Source organism: Rhinolophus ferrumequinum, chromosome 9 (assembly GCF_004115265.2).
Source record: "Rhinolophus ferrumequinum isolate MPI-CBG mRhiFer1 chromosome 9, mRhiFer1_v1.p, whole genome shotgun sequence".
Taxonomy (NCBI): domain Eukaryota; kingdom Metazoa; phylum Chordata; class Mammalia; order Chiroptera; family Rhinolophidae; genus Rhinolophus; species Rhinolophus ferrumequinum.
This window is the reverse complement of record NC_046292.1, coordinates 41,097,617-41,121,325: the sequence shown is the minus strand read 5'-3', so window position 1 is coordinate 41,121,325 and position 23,709 is coordinate 41,097,617. Positions and strand designations below refer to the sequence as shown.

Sequence of the window (23,709 nt, the reverse complement as noted above, 5' to 3'; positions counted from 1 at the left end):
GTGCAATTTGATTTTTTTTTTTTAAATCCCACTGGGGCTTATAAAATGCTTTCATAGGATGTTAGAGGGCAAGGGAACAGCAGAAAGAATCAGTCTCAGCTGATCCCTCTCTCGGTCCTCCAGAAACCCTGGCCTCCAGTTAGTTGATCATGGGTCTGTGAGCTGTGTTCAGATAGACCTAAGTTCAAATTCCAGTTGAATGCTTCTGATTTGTGTGAACTTGGCCAAGACTCTTTGTTCCTCTGAGCCTTAGTTTCCTCATTTTTGAAATTGGAATTACATATAGTATTCTCTTACATGGTTGTTGTAAAAATTAGATGTTACATAAATAAAGGGCCGACCACACTGGGACCAAGTAGACAGTAAATAAATGTGAGCTATTATTTCAAAAAGCCTGAAGAAGCTATATTTTGCCTTTAGTAAAGTTGTAAAGAATAAGGAAAATGGACATTTTTCTATCTTAGGTTGGAGTCATATCAACTCTAAGAAGTCACACTCGACAGCTTATTGAAGAAAAATAAAGCTCCAATTGGTATTTAACCTTGATAAATAAAAATTAGACAATTATGAAGTAATATTTAAAGTAGCATGGGTGACAGTTCTCAAAACCTGGAGTACACTGAAGCATTAGTACTTGGCATGTCCTTTGGGAGTTCTTTGATCCCCAAGTATTGTGTTTCCCCGAAAATAAGACATAGCCGGACAATCAGCTCTAATGAATCTTTTGGAGCAAAAATTAATATAAGACCCGATCTTATTTTACTATAATATAAGACCAGGTCTTATATAATTAATATAATATAATATAATATATACCGGGTTTTATATTAATTTTTGCTCCAAAAGATGCATTAGAGCTGATTGTCCAGCTAGGTCTTATTTTTGGGGAAACACGGTATAGAAGAGACTTTGCTACCCTTCTTCTTAGCCATGGCTCCTCCATATTCTCCTACAGTTAGAATCCATGTGGGCTGTGAGCTGATGTGACATACATTGCCCCTAGTCCAAGCTCGTATACACTGGATGCAACCCTCTAGCTCCTTCTTCTCCTGCCTTGACAACCATAAGGGTTGTGATGTGGAAGCATCCATCAGCCTACGCCTAGTCTGATTGTGCATCAGAGGCCCTGCCGACCCCGGTTGGGCATATAGCTCCAGTTAAAGATGAACCGTTAATGTAACAAATCATTGAGATTTAGTGGTTAACCTAACCTATCTTAATATATTAAGCCATAGGGCTTTGAGGGTATGGTATATCAGGCAGTGTTTGTAAACTTTAATTTCCACAACTCAAAAAAAGTTATTGTCCATATATTCTTTACTTCCTTTATTATTTTATCCATCCATGCATTCATCAGCCTAGATATTCAACAGACATTTTTCTAACACCTCGTCACCAGATAAAAGTCTGGACAGTGAGGATATAATAACCAAAAGTCCCCATCACCCCTACCCTCTTGTGGCCATAATGTAGCAGGAGAAACATACAGGACACATCTATATTGATGATATAATATGATAATGGCTGTGATAGGTAATGGGAGTGATATGGGAACCCAAAAAAAGGGACACTGATTCCAGCTTAGGGGTGCGAGTGTGGGGAGGATCTACGATCTGAGCCTTGGTGGATGAGCAGGAGTTTTACTTGTTCAACAAATGTTTATTGAGCAGCTACTAAATGGTAGGTTGTAGGCACTGGGGATGTAGTGGTAAGCAAAGCAGGCAAGATAATAAATACAGACACAAGTGAACAAATTAATTTCAGAGTAATAAATAGTATGAAGCCCATGATAAAGGGAGACATGATATGGATTAACTGAGGGGAGGACTTCAGCTTGGGTGGTCAGGGAAGGCTCCTGTGAGGAGGTGACCCGTGAGCTGAGTTTGCTAGGGCCCAGGGCGTTCAGGGCCCTGAGGAGACATGGTGGGAAATGAAGCTCTCAGGGGAAACAGGTTCGTGGAGCAGAACATACAGGCTCAATTTTATGTCAGATATTGCTGGGACACTCCATTTTTCTTATGCTGAATTTAGTGTGTTTTTTAAGTTCCTTTGCTTGAAATGGAGAGTTTAGACAGATCTCTTCGGTAGAGGTATCTATTATTGGACTCGTGTGTTTTTATTTTAGGCATCTCAGAAAGCAGTACTCTGAGAGGAACCAGGAGAGAATGAGCAGTAAGCTTTTAAGCAAAAAAGTTGAAATTGAAAATTGGTGTGCTTTGTGGATTTGGAAAACCCACAGGCTCAGGGGTTAGAAAGACCTGGGTGTGAGTCCCAGCTCCACTGCTTTTCCAGCTGACAAAGCTTGGACCAAGGACAATCTCTCTCAGTTTCAATGTCCCCATCAATTAACTGGAGATAATAATAGCACCCCTCCCGTAGCTGGTTATGAGGCTCAAATGAGACAATGCCTGAAAGTTCTAAGCATGGTGGTTGGCAAGAAGAAAACACTCGCTCAACGGTGTTTTTATCGCTGTGATTGCCATCATTCTCAGCTCTGTCTTTGCTGTCAGCATCATCACTCTATCAATTTTGGTGGGGAGGATTTTTCCTCCTTGTATTTGCAATGATTTTTTTTCTCTTTCTTTCTTTTTTTTTTTTTTAAAATAAGGGCTTTGCTTTCATGTATTTAACAAGTTACATTAGACTGTCCCTGGTATCTCAAGCCTCAAAGTCTCATCCTGGCATTTGAGGCCCTCTTTCATTTTGTTTTTAACCAAAGGTGTTCCACCTTACCTCGCACTATTATGAACCCGACTCATCCTCACACCCCGAGTTCGGTCGTCAGAGTCAGTCTCCATACTTTCATTCAAGTCTATTCCCACTGAACATGGAACGCCCTCTTTTTTTTTTTTTTCATCAAAAGCTGACGTACTACTTTATTAAACTATCAAATGTTATTAGTGATTTCGAGCCCCAATCCACCTCTTTCTTAGCTGTAATCAAATATGCTGAGTCTCTATTCTGTACCAGCCATTGGGGTGGTCACTTAACATACGTTATGTCATTAATTGTCACCTCTTGAAAGCAACTGAGACTCAGAGAGATGAAGTTCTTGGCAAGTCCAGGTAGCTAGGAAGTAGTGGAGGAGGACTGGTGATAACGACGCAGATCCACTCCGTCCTGTAAGGTAGGACCAAAGAATTACTTTCTCTACCTGTCTGATCCAAGTAAGGTGTGCACAGCCTCAGTTGGCCTCGGTCCATGGTGTCCAAAGTAGGAAGATAGACCTAAGGGCAGAGGGACAAACCAGCAGGGCACTCTAAAGAGACAAAGACTCTTGCTTCAGTGAGTCCCATCCATTGTGAGGAGCCATTGGAGGTTATCCCTGAATTTTCTCAGCTCTAGATGGAGCCCTGTCCTATGTCCTTGCCTTGCTGTAACGTCCAGGATGAACTCAGTGACGGGTCCAAGAGTGTTCTCAGAGCCAACTGAGTCAACTCAGCATGAAAAAGGGTGTACATTTTCGTAGATGGAGAAATTATAGGTCAGTCTTGGAAAGCGGTAGCCAGAGAAGGGCTTTTAGCAGGAAGCCATCCATAGGTCAAAAGCGAGGAAAATTAGGGTGAGTGGGGATGAAGAGCACAAATAATTCAGGGCAAGAGATTGAGGTAGAAGCTGTAAACACTCAGTACCAGCCAAAGTGGTTAGCAGACACTTCTCTGTGGCACAGAAGTAGGACAGGCCAGGTAATGTTAGCCATCAGTTACTTTCTAGACACCGAATCCACAAAGCCCCATCTTCTGACTTCCAACCAGCCTGGCTTCCTGGTGATTTCCATCCAACAATCCTGGTGGGATCTGGGAATGAGAGACAGGATTGAGCAAAAGCAGTGATGAGGTCCTTCAGGAGGTGAACAAAGAGGTCTACCCACGGGAGATGCTCTCTGGCAACCATTTCAAAATAATTTTAGGAGACATAAAAAAAAGGGATCCCACTGAAATCCTGCTCCTCCTAAGGAAGTGAATGGTAACTTAGGGCTAGGATTGGCTGATTCCACCGTGACTGCATCCAAAGTGCCCCTCCCACCCTCTCTCCTACTCCAACCTTGGTAGATAGTTAACCAAGAAGGTGCGTCTAGGAACCCAATCTCTGTGTATGTACAGGAAAGTGAAAAAGAAGTTTGGATTTTGCTGCTAGAATTGCTCAGATTCGTGAAGAAAGGAGACTGTTGTGAAGGTTTACAAGCTGAGGTTGGGCTTTTCTTTGAAAATAGCTGTAGAAGAGGAGATGCAGACGGCCGAAGCTGCCCTACTATGTGCCTGCTTGATAGTGGGGACTCAATAAATATTATTGAAGGAGTGAAAAATTAAGAAACAAGTGAAAGACAGAAACCACACTCAGTTGAATCAGAAAAGAAAAGGAAAACTTGAAGATGTCAGTTTCAAGATTCTTGGTCTCTGAGCCCGTCGGACATCCTGGGCCCTCTTCTGGGTGTTTACAGAAGTCATCTCATTTAACTCACAACTTTATGATGTGCAGTTTATTATCCCCATTTTACAGATCAGGAAACGGAGGAAGCTCCAAGTACAATTATACTGGTTATTTGAAGACTGGGATTCACTCACCACCACCATTTATTGGAAACTTATTGTGAGCCTGATAATCTGTTTTATATGCAATATCCATTTTATTCCATGTAGTCACCCTGCAAGGAAAGTGTTTTATTATCCCCATTTTGTAGATGAGAAAACGAAGGTGATTTGTAGGTGATATGTGTTGTTTCTAGTGCTGAGAAGGCTCAAGACCAACAAAGGACACCACCTTTTGACCAGCAAGACAGCTCTCTCCACAAGGCGCCCCGACAGGAAGCTTGGGCACACCTCCATGACACAAAGAGGGAAGGAAAGGGGAGCCACCTACCTCTACCTGAACTTCTGTCTCACTTATGTCATCTGTGCTGCTTTTCAGCAGCTTTGAGAGTAAGCCAGAGAAATAACAACGTAGCTAGTAAGTGGAAGAGCCAGTATTTGAACCCAGGCGGTCTGGTTCCAGTGTCCATCTTCTTCACCTCTGTATTGCTTCTATCAAGACGATACAGAAGGAGCTAAGACTTAGGCCTCAGAAGTTCCTCCAGGGTGCTGATTTCAGATCTGCTGCTTATTAGATGTGACTTTGGGCAGATCCTTAGCCTCTCTGGGCTAAGTAGCTTCCTCCTTTTACCATGGGGATAATAAAAGGAGATAATGAATGAGATAATAAATTAGATAGAGTGTTAAAATCTATAAAGTTTTTGCACACCTAAGTCTGAAGTTGATATTGACTGTTAGGTGCCAAAGAGCCTTGAACGATATAATGAGGTGCTTACCTTGTATGCTGTGGGCCTACAAAAGCAGTTTTGTTTTCTTTAATCAAAATGGGAGGGAGGGAGAGAGAAAAGGAAGGAGGAAAAATAAAGGTTGGTGGATGGATGTAGAGATGGTTTATGAGCATTTTAGGAGACATACATACTTCCAGTAGAAGGTACATAAGAAAGGAAATGTGTAAGCAGTATATTATCAGGCTCTTGGATTTTGAAGTTAGACATTTGGGGTGGGGGTAGGGGTCCAATTCCAGGACTTCGACTTTCTAGCTGTGTGAACTTAGACCTGCCACTTCTCTCTAAGCCTCAATGTCCTCTGTCAAATAAATGATAATAAAACCTTCCTCATTGGCTTATAATGAGAATCGAATTTGATCGCATAAGATAAGCATCGGGCATGTAGGAGGTGCTCCAAAATGTCCCCTCCACCACTGGCTGAGTCCCTTGATGTTTCCCATTGTATCCAAATGAGAAAAACTTGCTAGATGCCTATTTATTGGAACTAATGCCCTGAAGTAGGGAGAGGGCATTCAGAAAAAACACCCTGGTTTTCCTCCTTGTGCCTGCAGGTGCAACTGGCACGGGAAACATTTGCTTCAGCAGAGGTCTTTGTTCTGCTGCAATTCCAGGCACCCAGCTAATCCTTCTGCTTCCCAGATGCTCTCAGAGCTGCTATATTTTTAGCTCATCTCTTTTATGTGCCTCACTCCAAAGACATCTTATTATTCATTTCAAAACTTGACAACTCCTAGCACGTTGTCCCCTTATTCCATTCTGATACACAAAGGAAGAAGAGAACGAAGCAGGCTCCAGCCAAGTTTTGTTTCTGCTTAGTTGAGTCCATAGTCTCAAGGATTTCTGGCCGCCACGTCCACTTACGACTCCACTCTGGGCGTCACGAGGACTCACTCACTCACACCCTCATCTGCCTCATGTTATAGAATGTGCAATTATATGCTGTGTGGAGGTGCACTAGAGGATGCCACAGGTGTCCTATATAGACACCCAGCGGTCACAGCACAGCTCCAGGACAAGACTGAAAAGCCTTGGAGTGAATAATAGAGCAAGGATACACATTTCTAACATTAAGTCATTTGCTCAACAAATATTTGTTCAATGTTGACTGTGCTCCAGGATGTGTGCCAGGTGAAGGCATACACTTTGCAGACACAGGAAAGCTATTCCCTGATGGGATATCTTTTGCATGAGTTTGAAATAGCAATATCACATTTTTTAAGCACTTCCTACATTCCAGGAACCGTGCTCAGCATGTCATGTGTATTTATTCATATAATTCTCATAACAACTCTCGTGAGATGCACCGATTATTCCCATTATACAGGTGAGAAAGCAAAGTCACAGAAGGTAAGTGACGAGCCCAGTTGTCACAGCTTGTGAATAGACCTCTCGCTCCTGAGCCTGTGCTATTAACTACTGGGCCATAGTCTCTCCATTCTCCCCCCAGACTGCCCCCAGTGCTAGGGTCATAATAAATGAGATAGTGCATACAATGCACTTAGATGACAGGCCGGGCCTCATGCTGGTAGAGATTGTACCTCCAGTATGCCGTCAAAGACAAACACAGATGGACATTAAAGTGGTGAAAACAGATTTTATTCAGGAACTATTGACAGTAGGGGTAAGAGCTGACCTTCCTTTCTGACTTGTGCAGAGGTGACTAGGCATTTTAAAGGCAAAATGAGGGAGGGAAATGAGCAGGGACTAACAGTCAGCCCAGGGAAGTTTCAAAAAATTACAAAAGGTGGGCCGGTGAGATTAGTCCACATGAAACCCATCTAGGTTTACTGACTGGCGCTTACCCAGCCTCAGGCTTCTCCCCGCCCACAGAGACAGAGGCGCAATCTTCAGGTGTCGGCTGGAACAGACCGTAAATTCTTTTGGCAGCCTTGAGTTTTCTCAGGCAGGCACTTTCAGGGGGGCTAAGGTCATCCTCGTGATGTGACCTTGAGCTGTTAGAAACTGTGTTAGTGTTTGTTTGAGTCTTTACGGGCCCAGGTTGCGGCCTGATACAGAACAGGGCTCAGAGCAGCCTGGCGAGGGTTTGGTCAAGGAGAGTCTTCTCAGTGGTGTGTTCTACTTTTCATGCCGGTGTACGGGATCCTCACACCAGCTGTGCTGAGTGGGCAAGCCACTGCCACGTATGTGCGGATTCATGCATGGACACCCAGACAGGTTACACAGGTGTCTAGATAATAGGTCATTGCGAATCAGAATGTTAAGTGTTCTGAGCCCAGCAACTGCAGGCAAGAGGCTCAGGGAGCACAGAGGGGGAGACAGCTACCCTAGCTGGGAAAGGAAACCCTATCAGGAGTCCCGGGAACTAGTCCTTCAGTGGCTGAGCCCTGAAATTTCAATAGAATCCTCGCAATGACGGGACAGGCCTCCACGTTTTGGCCCTGGCCTATGTGTCCTTTAGCTTGCACTGGGAAGTCGCTGTGGCTGGGGCACACAGAAAGGCCTGCCGATGACCTCACACCTACAGCTGACGAACACCCAACCCTAGAATCCCCAGAATTCCCCGAGGCCACCTCTTCTGCCCTGGAATTTGCAAGTGCCGCTGCCTGTGCGTTGGAGTGTCCTCGTCCTCCTTTCTGTGCTGTAACTTCTTATATTTTGTGAACTGGCCTGAATGCCTCCTCTTCCCTGCAGCCCGCCCCAGCAGGGTTAACTGCCCCTATGATGGTCCTCAGCCCAGTGCAGCACCTCCCTCTGTCTGAGAACTTACCACATCCCATTGCAATTGTCCATGCGCCTGGGCGTGTCCTACAGACTGTGTTCCCAGAGGGCAGGGGCTGCCTCTGGTCCTGTGCATCTCAGGTGACCTGTGCCTCCAGGGCGTCCGACCCACAGCAGGTCCTCAGTGAGTACTCTCTGAAAGGACAACCGGTGCAGGATTCCAGGTTACTTAGCTCTGTGGCCAGTGTGCTTTCTGGCCCTCCCATGTCCCCTGTAACTTACACCTGCTAACAACCTGACAACTGACCAGTCTTCACGGTGGCCCTCTGAGACAGCATCTCACCGACGGGCACACCAAGGCCACTACAGGTCTGTGACTTCCCTAGGGTCATACAATGGAGAAGAAAGTGGCAGAGCCAAGGAATGACCCCAACCCATCTGGCACACAGACCATGCTTACTTATAGATAAGGTGACCTAAAGCTTTATGCTTTGAGGTAGGAAACATATCCAGTTGTTTCCAAAAACTCCAGGGGAGCTATTTAAACCACGAGGTGCACTGCCATCTTGGCTGCCACGACCAACAGGGCCATTCGGGTTGTTTCATAATGCAGACCCCCGTCTTCTGTTGCCAGAGAACTTTAACAAACTTCTGTGGGTCATGGATTGTGTGTCAGGAAGCAGGGATGAAGGAAGGTAGGATTTATCTTCTGCTTACAAACATTTTGCCAGACTGTCCCCAGACCAGAGAGTCTGCCCGGGGCAGAAGGGTGGCGGTCCAAGTCCAGCTGCAGTCTGACCAGGGCCCTCAGGCCCTCCTCTCCAGCAGGACAGACAGGTTCACTTGTCACCATCTACACCTGTGAGCCACCCTCTGCAGCGCTTCAGCTGTGCATCCCCTTGGCACATTGTGTTCATGGCTTCCATCCCAAACCACTGAGCCAGGAGGGGAGGCTCAGCTCTCTGTCCTTCTCTAGCCTGAAGAAGGACTCCTTTTGCAGCCCGTTGAAAGGATCAACTACAGTTAAGATTAACAGCAGTTGGAGTAGAAAGGAGCTGAACAATTTCACTGCCACCCCAATATTTTTTTATTTTTTTTATTAGTTTCAGGTGTACAAAACAATGCAATAGTTAGACATTTCACCCCCCACAAAGTGACAACCCCCTCCCCCAATCTATTGGGGGAGCCCCTCTGACATCATATATATCTATTACAATTCCATTGACTCTATTCCCTATGCTGTACTCCATATCCTGTGACGATATGTATTAAATTATAGTTGACATACGATATTATTCAGCTTCAGCTTCAGGTGTACAGTGCAGTGGTCAGGCATCTACACCACCCATGAAGTGGTCTCCCTAATAAGATATGTGCCCATATGACACCCTACAAAATCTTTACAACATTATTGATTATATTCCCCAAAAAACTGTCTTTCGTGTCCCCGTGGCAATATTGTAGTTACCAATTTATGCTCGCTACCCCAGTTTTTAACCTGGCCTTCAAACTCCTCCATCCGCTTTCCCCTGCCACTTTCTCATTGCCAGCAGCTAGTGGCCCAGTGAAGTGGCTAAGCCAGGCCACCGCACATCTGCCCTGGGTAAGCTGTCTTGGACGCAGCTGTCTCTGAGTTGGCACAGAGATAAACCTGCGCCAGGAAGGACGAGAAGGAGGGATAAGTGAGCAGATATCTGGGCACCACCCTCAAGGAGATAACCTGATGGAGCACACGGGCATGAAGTTTGTCATTCATCACACCAACGTTTAACACCCGCTCAGAACTTCACCATTGATTAAACATCGATTGGGCAAGTTGCTTAACTCCTCTGAGCCTCAGTTTTCTCATCTCTAACAGGAAAGCAATAGAACTGAGGGTTAGAATTTATTCGTTCATGTCAATTTTGCCCTCTGAGACCCTAAGGTGAGTTGAAGGAGATGGCTGTGAGATGATGTTTGGTGCATTTTCAACGAAAGGGGCAATTTTGGGCTAATTTCTTTTACTGACAGTTCATTTTCCAAGGCAACAGGCTAACAAATCATGGGACCAATTAGTGTAAGAAAAACAATTGATCGTGGTACTCTGAGAGCTCGGCCCACCACTGCAATGGTTTGGCGGTGTATTTGGGGAAATGCTGCACAGCACCAAATGGGACATAATTGGATAGATGCAGCTATAAATTGCACAGCGCTGCACACACTCGGCTTCTGATTTAAGTAGCAAGGCCTGGCAGTAATACTAGGAAAACTAAAGGGTTTGCTACCCTGCATTGAAAAACAGAGCCAAGCAGGTAGGGACCAGTCCTGCCCCCTCATTTTACAGATGGGTAAATTAAGGCTCGCTGAGGGAGCAGAGATGGGACTAGCTACCTAAGATTTTGTTGTTTCCCCACGGTATTCTCTTGGCAAACTCCTCAAACAAAGGGATCTGGTGATAAAACGCAGGAGATGACTGCATGCCTTTCCCAGGACCGCCATTACAAATTACCACAACTGAATGGCTGAAAAAACAGAAATTTATTGTCTCATGGTTCTAGAGGCTAGAAGTCTGAGATCAAGGTTTTGGCAAGGTTGATTCCTCCTGAGGACTGTCAGAGAGGATTTGTTCCATGCCTCTCTCCTAGTTTCTGGTGGTTTGCTGGCCCTCTTTGGTATTCCCTGGCTTTGAGATGCATCACCCCAATCTCTGTTTTCATATTTGCAAGGCATTCTCTTTGTGCCTGTGTCTGTGTCCAAATTTCCCCTTTTGATAAATCCGACACCAGTCATGTCGGATTAGAGGCATACATACCCTCTACTAGGATGACCTAATTTTAACTAATTACATCTGAAGGACACTATTTCCAAATAAGGTCACATTCTGAAGTACTGAAGTCAGGGACTTCAACATATGAATTTGGGGAGGGCACCATTCAACATGTTACAATGACTGGCAATTTAGATAACAGAGTCTTTGTGCTGGAGAGGAGCTGCTGTTTATTCAGCGTCACTAGCTGTCAGGCAGAATACTAGGAATGTTAGCAGCATGATTTTATTTAGTTCTTACCTCAGTCTAACGGAGTTATAGGACACCAAGGTTCAGAGAAGCTAGGTAATTTATCCAAGGTGACACGAGTAGAATAGAATAGACCTGGATTTCAAATGCTCACCTCTGTCTATCCAAAGTCATGTGTTTCCTCAGCACCCAAGGGGCTTAACAACATGGATCTCGGGAGCCATATTAACCACGACCACCACCGTCTGTCCCCCTCAATCTATACATGAAGACACCAGGATGTGGAATCCCAGTCTTCTCACTCCTGATCCAGCACTCTTTTCTATTGGCTGCCTTTTATTCACTTCTGTTTTTTTTTTTTTTTTTTTTTTTTGTAAATTTCTGTCTGGCAAGCAAGACTTCATTGTGAATAAGGCAGAGGTTACCTCCAGACTGGTTACAACGCAAGAAGTAATTTTCCATTAAATATAATGACCTCGTTTCTGCAATGACTTGTGGCAAAACATGCCGTTTCATTTCATTTCCATTCATCCACACTCATTTACCTCCTTGCTATCATAATTTTACACCATAAGCTAAAATGTTGAAATCATTGGTTACATTACTGAACACCTACAATGGTTCTGAGGATTCTTCATTCAGAAAGAAACAGAAATAAACATAAGAATTGTAGGAGAATGAGAATGCAGTCGGTTAAAATACATTCAAAACTGTATTCAAGTACAGAGCAGCTGCCTGGGTTCTGGAGCCAGCCAAACCTGGCAGCAATCCAGGGTCTACCTTATCAGCATTAGGACCTGGGGCACGTTACTCAACCTGTCTGTGTCTCGGTTACCTCAACAGTCAAAGGAGGGAAAATAATACGTAAGGTTGTTGGTTGAGTGAAGTAAATGATGATTCCGTATATAGAGTACCTGGCACAATGCCTAGCGTCTAGTTGGCGCTCTCTGAATAGTACCCTTTTTTTTTTAATATAATGAAAATAAAATCTGAGTCATTATGCATAGTTGTAGAAATCTTCCAAGTTTGGGATATTTTTTCCCCAGAGTTTCAGAAGTATAAATTTTTCTCACATTTATTCAAACTGAACTTTTAGAAAAGTACTGGCTGATGTTTATTTATGTCACGAGAATGCAAGAAGGACAATGGAAATTGACAGCTCTGTCTCGAAGCTCTTCTAAGAATGCTAAATGTGCCCCTTCCTCTTATGTTCTGGATCAATGGTTATCTGAGGTGAACTTGATAAAGGACTTTTATCTGCAGCCTACTTTTAATGAAGTCATTGAAGTGACCGGTGCCTTGGTTTCTCCTGTTGTCAGAGAGAGGTAGAGGGAGTGAGAGGTAGAAAAGGGAGCATGCTAAGATTTCATTTTTTTCTCTAACGTATGATCATGAAAATGTTCAAACAAATGGGAAATTTTACCTTTTGCCATATTTGCTTTCTGTCTGACTCTTTCTCTTTAGATAGGTTAAAAGATCAATAGATAAATCGACAGCTAGATAATAAATAGCTGCATTAGATGTTCTCATTGCTACTGGGGTTTCGTTCGAGGCCCTTTCTTCGAACAGTGACAGGAGTATAGTTTTTAAATCATGAGTTCATATTGATATTTCCCATTCAAATTGAAATCATTGGTTTATTTGGTAATTTTTTATTTGTACCTCATTTTTCTTTCACTGAAAATCTTGCTTTCTAATAACACTGTATTCATGTATTTATTTTATCCTAATATATACCCAAAGCGAATTTAAAATTGCAATTCCAACATTAATAACTACTAAAATAAACCAGGAATAGACTTCAATGCCAATGAGACTTCTAAAAGCCCCTATCAGCCTGAAATTCCTTAGACAAGTCACTTCTTTGAGCCTGTTTTAGGGATAATGATGGATACTGTATCGTTCAGAAGTCTTTCCGTTGCACATAATGTAAAACTCACCTTAAACAATCGTAAGCAACAAAAGGAATTCACTGATTTCTACAGGGTTCACCGAAAGCTACAGGGTTAAATTGCCCAGGCCTGAGGGATCCAGGTTCTTAGATAACGTCATAAAGTTTGAAAATCTCTCTCCTTAGCTCTTCTCTCTTTTCTGGTTACTTGATTTCACAGTAGATGCTCTTTCTCACATCCCTTTGGCTGCTGCAAGCCTGTTATCTGTTCAGCTCTAAGGAAGGCCTCGCCTGAGGGATCCATGCCTGGGAAGTGAATGCTACACAACACAGCCGTTAGACTGGTCATCTTAAACTCAGTTGCCTGGGAAAAGATGCAGAGTATTAAGAGACTACCGTCTACCAGGTACACTGCGAGGCCCTTCAAGTGATCTGCCTCACATCCCTGTAAGGGACGGATTGTTCCCATTTCACAGGTGAAAAAACTGAAGCTCAGTGACATCAGGGGACTTGTCCATGGCCTCAAAGCGGAAATTCAGATACCTCCAATATACTACATGCCCTTTGGAACTGGGGACAGGGCAACACAATATACAAAGTACTCTGAGTATTTAGCAGAAAAAGATCAAAGAATCAATCTCTCTCTCTCTCTTCCTCTCTCTCTTTCTCTCTCCCTCTCTCTCTTTTTCTCTCTCTTTCTCTCCTAGCTTTTGAGAGCCTAGGGTGCATCTTACCATCTCAGTGTTTCCAGGGCCTAGTGTACCCTAGTACCAAAGGGCTTTGGGGAATTGAATGAGAGCAAACCCAATTTACTAACAGTGCTAATGCTGTAGGCACAGCCTTGGTCGTGGAACATGGAAGTTTGATTGAACCCCAGTGTTAGAAACTAGTGTTTCACGTAGAAGCCAGTTTTCTCTTTAAAGCGGTTTTTACTTCTCCTGAGCAGAAATCTGCTTCATTGTCACTTTGGTGATCGTTAATTGATGAAGCACACCTGGCTCTGCTTTTCCTGTTAGACAAATTTAAGTCCAAATCATAGGTCTAGGATGCGCTCAGCTATTAATAGTTAACTAGTTCATCTTCCTATTTTTAGGGGAGGGCTTCACTCCCATCTTTCCTATGCTGTGTGTTTATAATGTGTGTGGAGAGCTACTAAGAAGCTGTCTTTTATAACTGCTGTTTTGTTACGAAACTTAAAAAGGATGTAAAGTGTTGAGAGCAAAAAAGGACAAGAGTACTTACTGAATCCAACCTCCTCATTTTCACAGCTGAGGAAAGGAAGGCTTCGAGAGAGAAACAGATGCATAAATAGGCAAAAAGGGGTTGGGTGGAAGGTCTGGGGAAAGACTTGGACTCTGGATCCTGCTGACAGATTCATCCGTTCATTCAAATTATTCATTAAAATATGTCCTGGCAAGCTCCTGGAGCCAGAAAGAAGAATGTCATTGCCAGAGGCAGGGGCAAGCGGGGAATGAGGAGTTAATGTTTAATGGTAGATTGTCAGTTTGGGACGGGGACAAGGTTCTGGAGCTGGATGGTGGTAGTGGTTGCGGAACAATGCAAATGTAGTACCACAGAACTGTACACTTAAAAATGGGTAAGATGGTAAAATTATGTCGTGTATATTTTACCACTAAAAATACACAGAGGGTGCCAAAAAAATGTATACACATTTTAAGAAAGGAAAAACTATTAAATTTGTAATACTCAATATATACCAATAACAAAAGATGAATACAAGTCACGTTTGACTTCTGCAATTACAAAGGTGCTCAAAGTAGTTGCCATCAGCGCCCAGATACTTCTGATTATGGCGAATCACTGCTTGAGCAACGTTGACCAAAATGTCCACTTGAATACAACTTTTTTGGCAGCCCCGGTATATGTACTGAACCCTCACGGTATGTCAGGCATGTACTTAATGCCCAGGATGGTGTCCAGTGTTTTCACCAGAAGCATCTTTGCTGTAAACATCTTTGCCACAAGCGTTTTCCCTGTGAACATTTTTGCCACACGATTAATTAGTCATAAGACAATTTCCCTGTAATAGATAAAATGACTGGTTGACAGTTCAGTTTACACTTGGCAGACTTAATGTATACAAGCCAGTTGTCAGTTTGGTGTCATTTTTCTTATATAAACCTTATACAGTGATGAGTAGACATGATGGTCTTAAAATAACAACTATGTGTAAAGCTAGATTGCAAACCTACATGTAAAGCCAGATTGCATACTATGCTAGAAAATGATAACATAGTTTGCAAATCCTTCAGTGAGCACATTATCCCCTTCCAGCCATTAAAACAAAAAGTTTGCCAAGCTATGGCAAATATAAAAGAGGTGGCGACTAATTCACAACAGTCTTCAAGAGTATTAATTTCCGATTCTTTAGTTGGAAACTGATACCTCTCTTAATGAAGGAAGAAATTGTAGGAAAAAAGAAAAAATGCATTGCCAAATGAGGAGACAAATCAACAAGCAAAATAAAAATAAAAATAAATGTATAATAATGTGAACAAAAGACTTTAAAGACAATGCATTTTCATTTTTTGCAATCAAGTTGTTTATTTTTTTATTTTTTTATTGGGGAACAATGTATTTCTCCACAGCCCATCAGCTCCAAGTCGTCCTTCAATCTAGTTGTGGAGGGTACAGCTCAGCTCCAAGTCCAGTCTCTGTTTTCAATTTTTAGTTGTACGGGGTGCAGCGCACCATCCCATGTGGGAATTGAACTGGCAACCTTGTTGAAAGCCCGCGCTCTAACCCACTGAGCCATCCGGCCGCCCCTCCAGAAGCTCAGTGGCAGGCCATTGTCTTCAATCTAGTTGTGGAGGGCGCAGCTCACTGGACCATGGGGGAATCGAACTGGCAACCTTGGTGTTATGAGCACTGCGCTCTAACCAACTGAGCCAACCAGCCACCCACTTTGACATGTTTTAAGTACTGTATAGACATAATCAAAATTGGCAGATTTTTTTCTCAATCCCTTCACTCTATGGTATAACTAGTAGAACAGAGGCCAGCAAAAGTGGATGAATAGAGACTGAGGCTATTGCTGGAAATCATGGCTGTGACTTGGGTCTGGGGGTGGAGATGAAGAGGAATGGACAAAGTGTAAGATGTTTGGGAGGTGAAATTGACAAGACTTGGTTATGGGCGGGGGTGAAACTGAAGGAGGCTGAAGGGGCTCAAGGATGGTTGTAAAAATGGATAGATGCTGGTGCATGCAGCAAAATCATTAAATTGAAATATGAAAGAAAAAACCATCATATGTTTTTTTTCTTTATTTTAATGCTTATTTGTATTTTATGTAATTAGTATAAATTAGTATAAGTAATTTTTTAAAAAATTATATAAATAAGCAAAACTTCAGATTTTAAAAATCTAGTAATTCTAACTCTTTTAAGAGAGAACCCTTGTTAAGATTTTGTTGGATGTACTTCTGAAGTTTTTATACACATAGATATGGATATGCGTACCTTTTTTTCAAAAACAGGATCATATTAAATACATTATTTTGTGATATGCTTTTTCTTTTCATTCAACAGGACATTGTGGTTAGTGTTCCATTACAAAAAATACATATGTTCCCAAGATGATTTTTAGTTTCTCCATATTATTTCATTTTACAGAGAAATGCAATTTCTTTGACCAATCAGTTAATGTTCAACGTTTCTATTCTAATAGCACTTCAGGGAGTGTATCTTACATCCAAGTCTTTGCCCACATTGTATATTATTTCCAAATAATTGAATTCGTGCAAAAAGATTCATAGGGTCAATGTTTATACATGTCCTTTAGGCTTTGAAACATACAGCCAGTCTGCCCTCCAGAAAAGTTGCACCATATCACACAGCCACAAATAACAAAAGTAACCATATCGGCCAGTGCTTAGCTAGCCCTTACTATGTGCCCTGTGCTGTTTCAAGCCCTTTTCAGATACCAACTCATTCATCCTCATAACAGGCCCCTGAGAGAGGTATTATTATTCTCCCCATTGTATGCATAGGAAACTAGTAGCCAAGAAAATGCTCCCCCACACCTTTGTCAACACTGGGTTTCTTTCTGTTTGTTTGTTTGTTTTTTTCCTTAATCTGGTGTATAAAAAAAATTGCATCTTGGTTAGGGGGCGGGGGTGGAAAAAAAAGGAAAAAAATGGCATCTCCTTTATACCTGGTATGTTTTATATGAATCAATTTAATATTTCAACAGCCTTTTGGATTCTATATCAGTCTTCATATTATACAAAAAGAGAAAGTAACGCTCAGAAAATTAGAGCGATGTGTCCCAAGCTATATATCTGATAAATGATAGAGCTTAGATTTGAATTGTGTTCTCTGTGCTTCCAGAGTCCGTATTCTTTCCTCTGTAATCACACGGCCTCTTCAGCTAGAGACTAGGATATTTAGAAATTTAATTTTGTCCTTGAGTAAAGCCTTCTGGAAGATTTCAGGATGGGAACTCCAGGAAGAGTTCTGACCTGCTGCATTTAGCATTTGATGATGGGGTCCCTGGGGGCTGGTACACAAGTTACCTTCCAGCCTCATTGGCTGGGATGCAGCAAACGCATCCAAAAATATGTTACTAGAAAAGAGAAAGGCCTTTACAATGAGCCTGGGCCTCCCTTTGTCTTGTGAGGTTTTAACTACTATAATTGCTTGCCTGTGTTTTCCATACATCTATTTTTATTTTGCGTCCGTCCGCATATCCGCTTTTTTGTTTTGTTTTGTTTTGTTTGTTAACTCACTTGAATCCTGGTGGGTATTTGTCCTGGGAATAGTGTTGCATCAGGAAAGCACAAACTCTCATACACACATACACACACAATAATAATATGAAGGCTAAATGGAGTAGAATTTATTCTTTAAAAAGCGCTAATGGTAAAGTCTGAGCAGATGACTTTCTAATCCATACTGTATTTAATTGGCTGTATTGAACCATAGTACAAATTAAGTCTTCTCTGTAATTTATTCTGTCAGATGGTAACCCTCCAAACAATTTGATACTTCATTTAAACATTGGTAAATGGCTCATGGAAATGCTAAGGGGGAAAAAAAAGATTTAATGATGATCCGATAAGAATCCCTCTGTTCACAGAATGAATCCTATGTGAAATGTCATGAATTAAATTAACCCAATTCAATCATTCATTGAACATTTATTGAGCAACTACCTTGTCCAGTGTATGTCTTCAAATGACTTGGTTCTTCCTTCCTTCTTTCTTTAATTTACCAAACATTAGTTAGCATTTACTATTCAAAAGGAATGGTATTGGGGGCTGGGATAAGACTAAGGAGAACCAGACATCCATCTTTCTCTTAAGGAGCTAACATCCCCAATGTGGAGAGAAAACATGTTCTCAGGACCTAGAGGCTTTTACATGCTCAGTTCTTTCTGCGTAGAATGGTCTTTTCCCCTGATTTTCTGGGGACTCCCCTTCTACGCTTTGAGGCTCAGTTCTAGATCAGCTCCTTTGTCAAGACTTCGCTGATGCTCTTCCCCATTTCTGCTCTGAGCCTATGTAGCACCCTATGCACACATTTAATATGAAGCTTGTCTTGTAGTGTGGTTGTTAGTTTCTTTGCCTCCCTGTTTTATGCCACTGCAAGGTCCTTGAGGAAGGGGCTGTTTCAATATCTAGAGAGATGGAGCACTTAGTGTGAGTCCCGGAACATAGTAGGTGCTCAATAAATACATAATGGTGTGAATAACTGGATGAACAGAGGAATGTGAAACAAAATTAAGAGGTGTGAAACATCCTAGATACAAGGGCAAATACAATGCAATGAGATCTGGGGACAGGAATTAGGACGAAGGGCGATGAAGTCAGGGAAGTTTCCTTGGACGAGCAGGATGTTGGAGCCAGGGCTTGAAACACAGATGTGATACAGTTCTGGGGAGTTGATGAAGTGTGAGTCAGGGGATGAACAGTGAGAACAGCAGAGAAATCAATGTGGCCAATGGCACAGAGGTGGGAAAGTACAGACTGCAAAGGGGGTGAGGACATCTTCAGGTTCTCTGCAGCCTAGGTTACCTGAAGTTCACTCGCGGGCAGAGGGTTGGATTGAGGAGGCTGATCTCTGAATTGTCCTTGGAGTTGTTCAGCACAAACTTTCATCCACACTGTAAGGAAGAGGGTTCAAAATGGGAGGAATACATGAAGCTGTGGCAGAGAGAGAGAGTATTCTTGAAGCCTCTATTTTTAAAAGCAGATACCTGCTTTGATTTTTGGCAGTGCTTTAATATCTGGACTGTTTTCCCAAGACAAAATATCATTTTCCAAAAGAAATGTGGAAGAAGGACAACCAAAATCTACCTGTCCTCCACCCTCTCCCTCCCACCCCAGCACGGTATTGTCTGCTGCCTCCAGAACAACCGACAACGCCCCAGAAAGTCCCCACAGAAACACCCCGGGGTGTCGCAGTCCTTACCTCCCTCACCGCATCGTTCCAGCCGTGGCTGCTCAACAGACACCACAGATGGTCTCGCTCTTAAGAGTAAACGTCCACAACACGCTGTCTTGACCTTTTCCTTTGAGATCCTTATAGCTGGCCTTTACCCCAAAGCTTCTGACATATGACCCTTTCTGACCTCAGTGACCTGCCAGACCCCAGAACAGCCTCAGCTGTGCTTCCCTACGCAGCGGTCCCCTCCCTCATCCCAGCTTGTCAGGGATGTTGGACTAGGGAGTCAGGAGTCTAAGGAAAGGAGACCTTGATTATGCATAACGGTGTTCCTTTTATTTGTTTATTTTTTTTTTGGCATGCTGAGTGGGGAGAACAGGGCCTGGGTTTAGTACTGGTCCCGCCGGAACTCTTTCCTCAGTCCTTTCATGAATAAAGTCAGAGTTGAACTCCATGATGTTTAACGTTCCTCTGGCTCCAACTGTCTTTGATTGCACTGATAAAATCTACTTGAAGTCATGGAGCAATTTTGAGGCTCAGTGAGCAAGTATTTGCAAGATCCTCTTAGTTGCCAAGATGAATGTGATAATACGACTATGGGATTAGCAGGATTCTAATATATTTGTATTTCCAAGTATCTATATTATGTCTGCACGATTAAGGATGGAGGAAAGTGGAGACATATCCCCTCTCTGACTCTTAGTTTCCAAATGAATGAGCCACTTTCAGAGCAATCCTTTTAAACATGTCATAAAATTAACTATGGGAAAAGATGATGTTATACAAATCTCAAAGCACTTCACACACACACTTTGTGAAGCAATATTAGGTACTATCAGGCATTCAAAATGTTTTGATTTTAAAACACTTAATGAAGATTCCCAGATAAATTGAAACATCTCCATCTGCTGTCTTGCATAGTAGGTGATATTTTACCATGGTGCAATCATCTCCAAATCTAATTCCACTAGGAAGACTTCTAATCGCAGTTTAATTTTAGAGCAATATTCTACTTGGCAATCAATAAGGTACTGTCGTCAAACTTTGATTTAATAGGAGACATTGGATAGCATTCTCCACATTATGCGGAAAGAGAAATACTTTCAGGAAAGGGAGAAAAGGAGAAAGTCTTTGTGCCCCACTTCCCTTGCTGCATACCACTCGAGCTCACAAAAGCCTATAAATCAATATCCCCATGTTGTGTGAATAGAAGCCTCATCAATTTTACATCATTAACATCATGAAAAAGCTACTGCTTTTTGAGCAATTTTCCTCTCCTACCTAAATGTGTCCTCTTAATAAAATAAGAATAAATGGATTTGATTATTCTACTAACAAACACTTCCTTCTTCACCAACCTTATTTGTGTTGAAATCCACTAGAATTATACAGTTGTCTTATGGTCACTTGAGCTTGGTTGACTGGGCAATGATACCACTCTCCAAGCATGATGTCTGGTGGGCAGTGGGCAACCTGGACAGGGTATGAAGCTGAAAGGAAAGTCCTGAGGGAAGTAAAGAGGACAGTGAATGATCAGACTCTGTAAGGTTAAGGTGCAGCAGCAAATTCTACTGCAGGAATAATTCATAACGTCAGAAGCCTGGAAAGATGGCGATAGGCTGGGAATGGATGGTTTGGAAGGCCAGGGGCAGTGGTCCAAAACTAAGGTGATGACTACCATGAGAGTCAGATGCCCGCTGTCCTCAGAGCCTGGCTGTGTGATACAAGGCTCTAATGGCTAAAGGATCTGGGGAGATGGGACAAGCCTTAGAGAATATCTATTCCAGTTGTTCCCACCATTTTTATAATTAGTCCCTGTTGTGTTACATGTCTTCCTCCCTCCATGGGCTCAGTAAGGAGGAAGATTGTATCCACCAAAGGAAAATGCATTTATTATCATTCACTCCCCTACGTGAATTATTCAAACCCATAACTAATTTCCAAAGAGAATCTGTTCAAAGATTAGTTAAGGCATACAGTAGTAACCTGATACAATTCCAAATAAACTTGGCGTTTTCATTTGCATACAGAATGAAATGTGTAGTCTTGTAATGAATAGTTTAAAAATTTGTTTAGCTTTTTGAAATGTTGAAAATTGCCTGGGAGCTCTTTTTAATTACCTTTAATGACCCTAATAGATCCAGGGCTTTGGGTTAGGAGTCACTGATCTGGTACAAACATCTCGTTTAATACAGGAATAAACTGATGTCCAGAGAGGTGCAGTGAGTGCCTTATGATTGCATAGTGGCTAGAATTCAACCTTCTTAACACCCAGTATAATGAAAATTCCCTTAAAGTTATAAGAACTTCAAACGCATCATATAACGCCCAAATGCATACATAACCCTTTACAGAGAACTGTTTAATGAAGGTTTCTTTATAAGTAGGTTTAAAATGAGTAGGAAAATGGCTGTAAAGATCACCATCACCAACTGGATGGTAAACATTATTTGTTGAGGCTTAGATAATAAAGGCAGGGAAGTCCATTTCAAATTACTGATCACCTATCCCAGTTTACCTTAGTTCAACAACCGTGGGCCGAGCACAGTGCAAAGTGGTAGGATGACAGAGATGAGGAAGACAGAGCCTGGTGGGGAAGACAGATTAGGAACAGGACAAATGTATCAGAAAAGAGAGGTGTGTGAAAACAGGAGCCCAGGAAGTTGTATGTGAGCAGTCTATCAGGAGTTTCAATATCACTAGATACTGCAGTTCTGTGGAACCACAAAAGAAGGAGGAATTATTTCTGGAGGGAGAGGGAAGGCAAGCCTCATTCAGGGGAGGCTTCACAGAGGTGGTGCTGTTTCAAGTGGCCTTTATTAAGAGGAGTAAGATTCAGGCAAGTGGATAAAAGAATGGGTGTTACAGACAGAGGGATCAACTCATGAAAGCCACAGATATACGGGGACCCCACCTCTAGCCCAAACGGTGATTTTGGACAATATAAAGTGTTTGTTCCTCAAGACACTCTATTGCCATGCATCAGAAAATTGTTGCTAACCACGCAAAGCCATGGTTCTGGGAAGGTGAATGGCGCCCCTGTGGTCCCACAGTGTGCCTCTCCTTCCAAGGCAAGCGGAGGCCCTGGGTTTGTGAGTGTATTAAGTATCAAGTCAGAACTTCGACGGGGCTGTGTCATGAAGAAAGATGTAGCAGAAGCTTGCACCACGGAAGGAGACAGACTGACTCTGGCAGACTGAAGGAAGCCACCGCGCCAGAGGCCCTTTCAGCATATGAGCAGTTCTACCTAGTCTGTATCTCTCCCATCACAGCACCAAGACTGTGGAGGGAAGCCTCCACTTATCAAGGGCAGGCACAGCTCTTTTTCCTTCCATCTGGACCAAACAGCTTTTCCAAAGCCCTTTGGGCCTGTTCATACACGCAGCTGAAACACATCTCTTATTGATCAACCACTCGAAGGGAAAGTCCCCTGTAATGCACTCTTCCTTTTGTGTCTCCTAGGCCCTTCAGCATCACCATGCTGTTCACGAAATTTCCTACATTGCAAAGGACATCACAGATCACCGCGCCTTTGGATATGTTTGTGGAAAGGAAGGGAATCACAGATTTGTGGCCATAAAAACAGCCCAGGCGGTGAGTACCCCATCCAAGGAGGGTGCCTTCCTTATAACTTTAGGGGACAGCACGGTCTCACTGCTCATCTGAAGGCCCACTCTGATGTATGACTAAGTGACGCTGATGCTCAGCTTCCCGCCTAGAAAAGATAAACAGCCTTGAAGCAAGGAAACGCGCTCATGCCTATCCTTGGTGGTGGTGTTTTTCCTAATGGGTGTTTCATAATGACTAATTATTTTTTCTTTCTGATTAAGCTGGATGGAGGCACAGTATACAGATAAGTTTCCTGGTGTTCATAGCCTCATTTAGAAAGAAAATAAGAGAAAACAAATAGCTATTTTGCATAAAGCCTACCCTAATTTTATTGTATCCGAAATTACTAATAAATAAAAGCATTGCCTTTTATGCTTATGATTATTATGAATTTGCAAATATAATTAGTTGAAGAAATGAACTTTAGCCTAGATGCAATTTGCTAAACCAATATAAACAAGGTAGAATTAATTAAAGATGGAATGCTTTCAGTTTAATCGAAAAAGGAAGGGCTGCAGGTTGTAGCCGGAAGAAACAGAAATTAGTAGTTGAAACTAGTCCCAGTCCCTTATCAAGGCTTTTTACCACCTTTTACTCCAGGCTGAACCTGTTATTCTGGACTTGAGAGATCTCTTTCAACTTATTTATGAATTGAAGCAAAGAGAAGAATTGGAAAAAAAGGCACAGAAGGATAAGCAGTGTGAACAAGCTGTGTATCAGGTATGCCTGTGAATTTATACTGGTTCCAGACAAGTGTGGGGCTTAAAATAAACAGATGTTAAAACTGACACTCAGGGCTTTTCCTCCTGCCACC

The 23,709-nt window shown here is 42.5% G+C and overlaps 1 protein-coding gene across 6 annotated transcripts in view; it reads left to right on the top strand.

The window, feature by feature from the left end:
- DAB1 (DAB adaptor protein 1) overlaps window positions 1–23,709 on the top strand; it is a 390,549-nt gene that overhangs the window by 300,537 nt on the left and 66,303 nt on the right. For all 6 annotated transcript variants that reach the window (XM_033115304.1, XM_033115303.1, XM_033115305.1 and 3 more), the window contains exons 5-6: window positions 22,749–22,880; window positions 23,496–23,615. In XM_033115304.1, coding sequence (XP_032971195.1) covers window positions 22,749–22,880; window positions 23,496–23,615 — 252 coding nt within the window. The remainder of the gene's footprint in view (window positions 1–22,748; window positions 22,881–23,495; window positions 23,616–23,709) is intronic.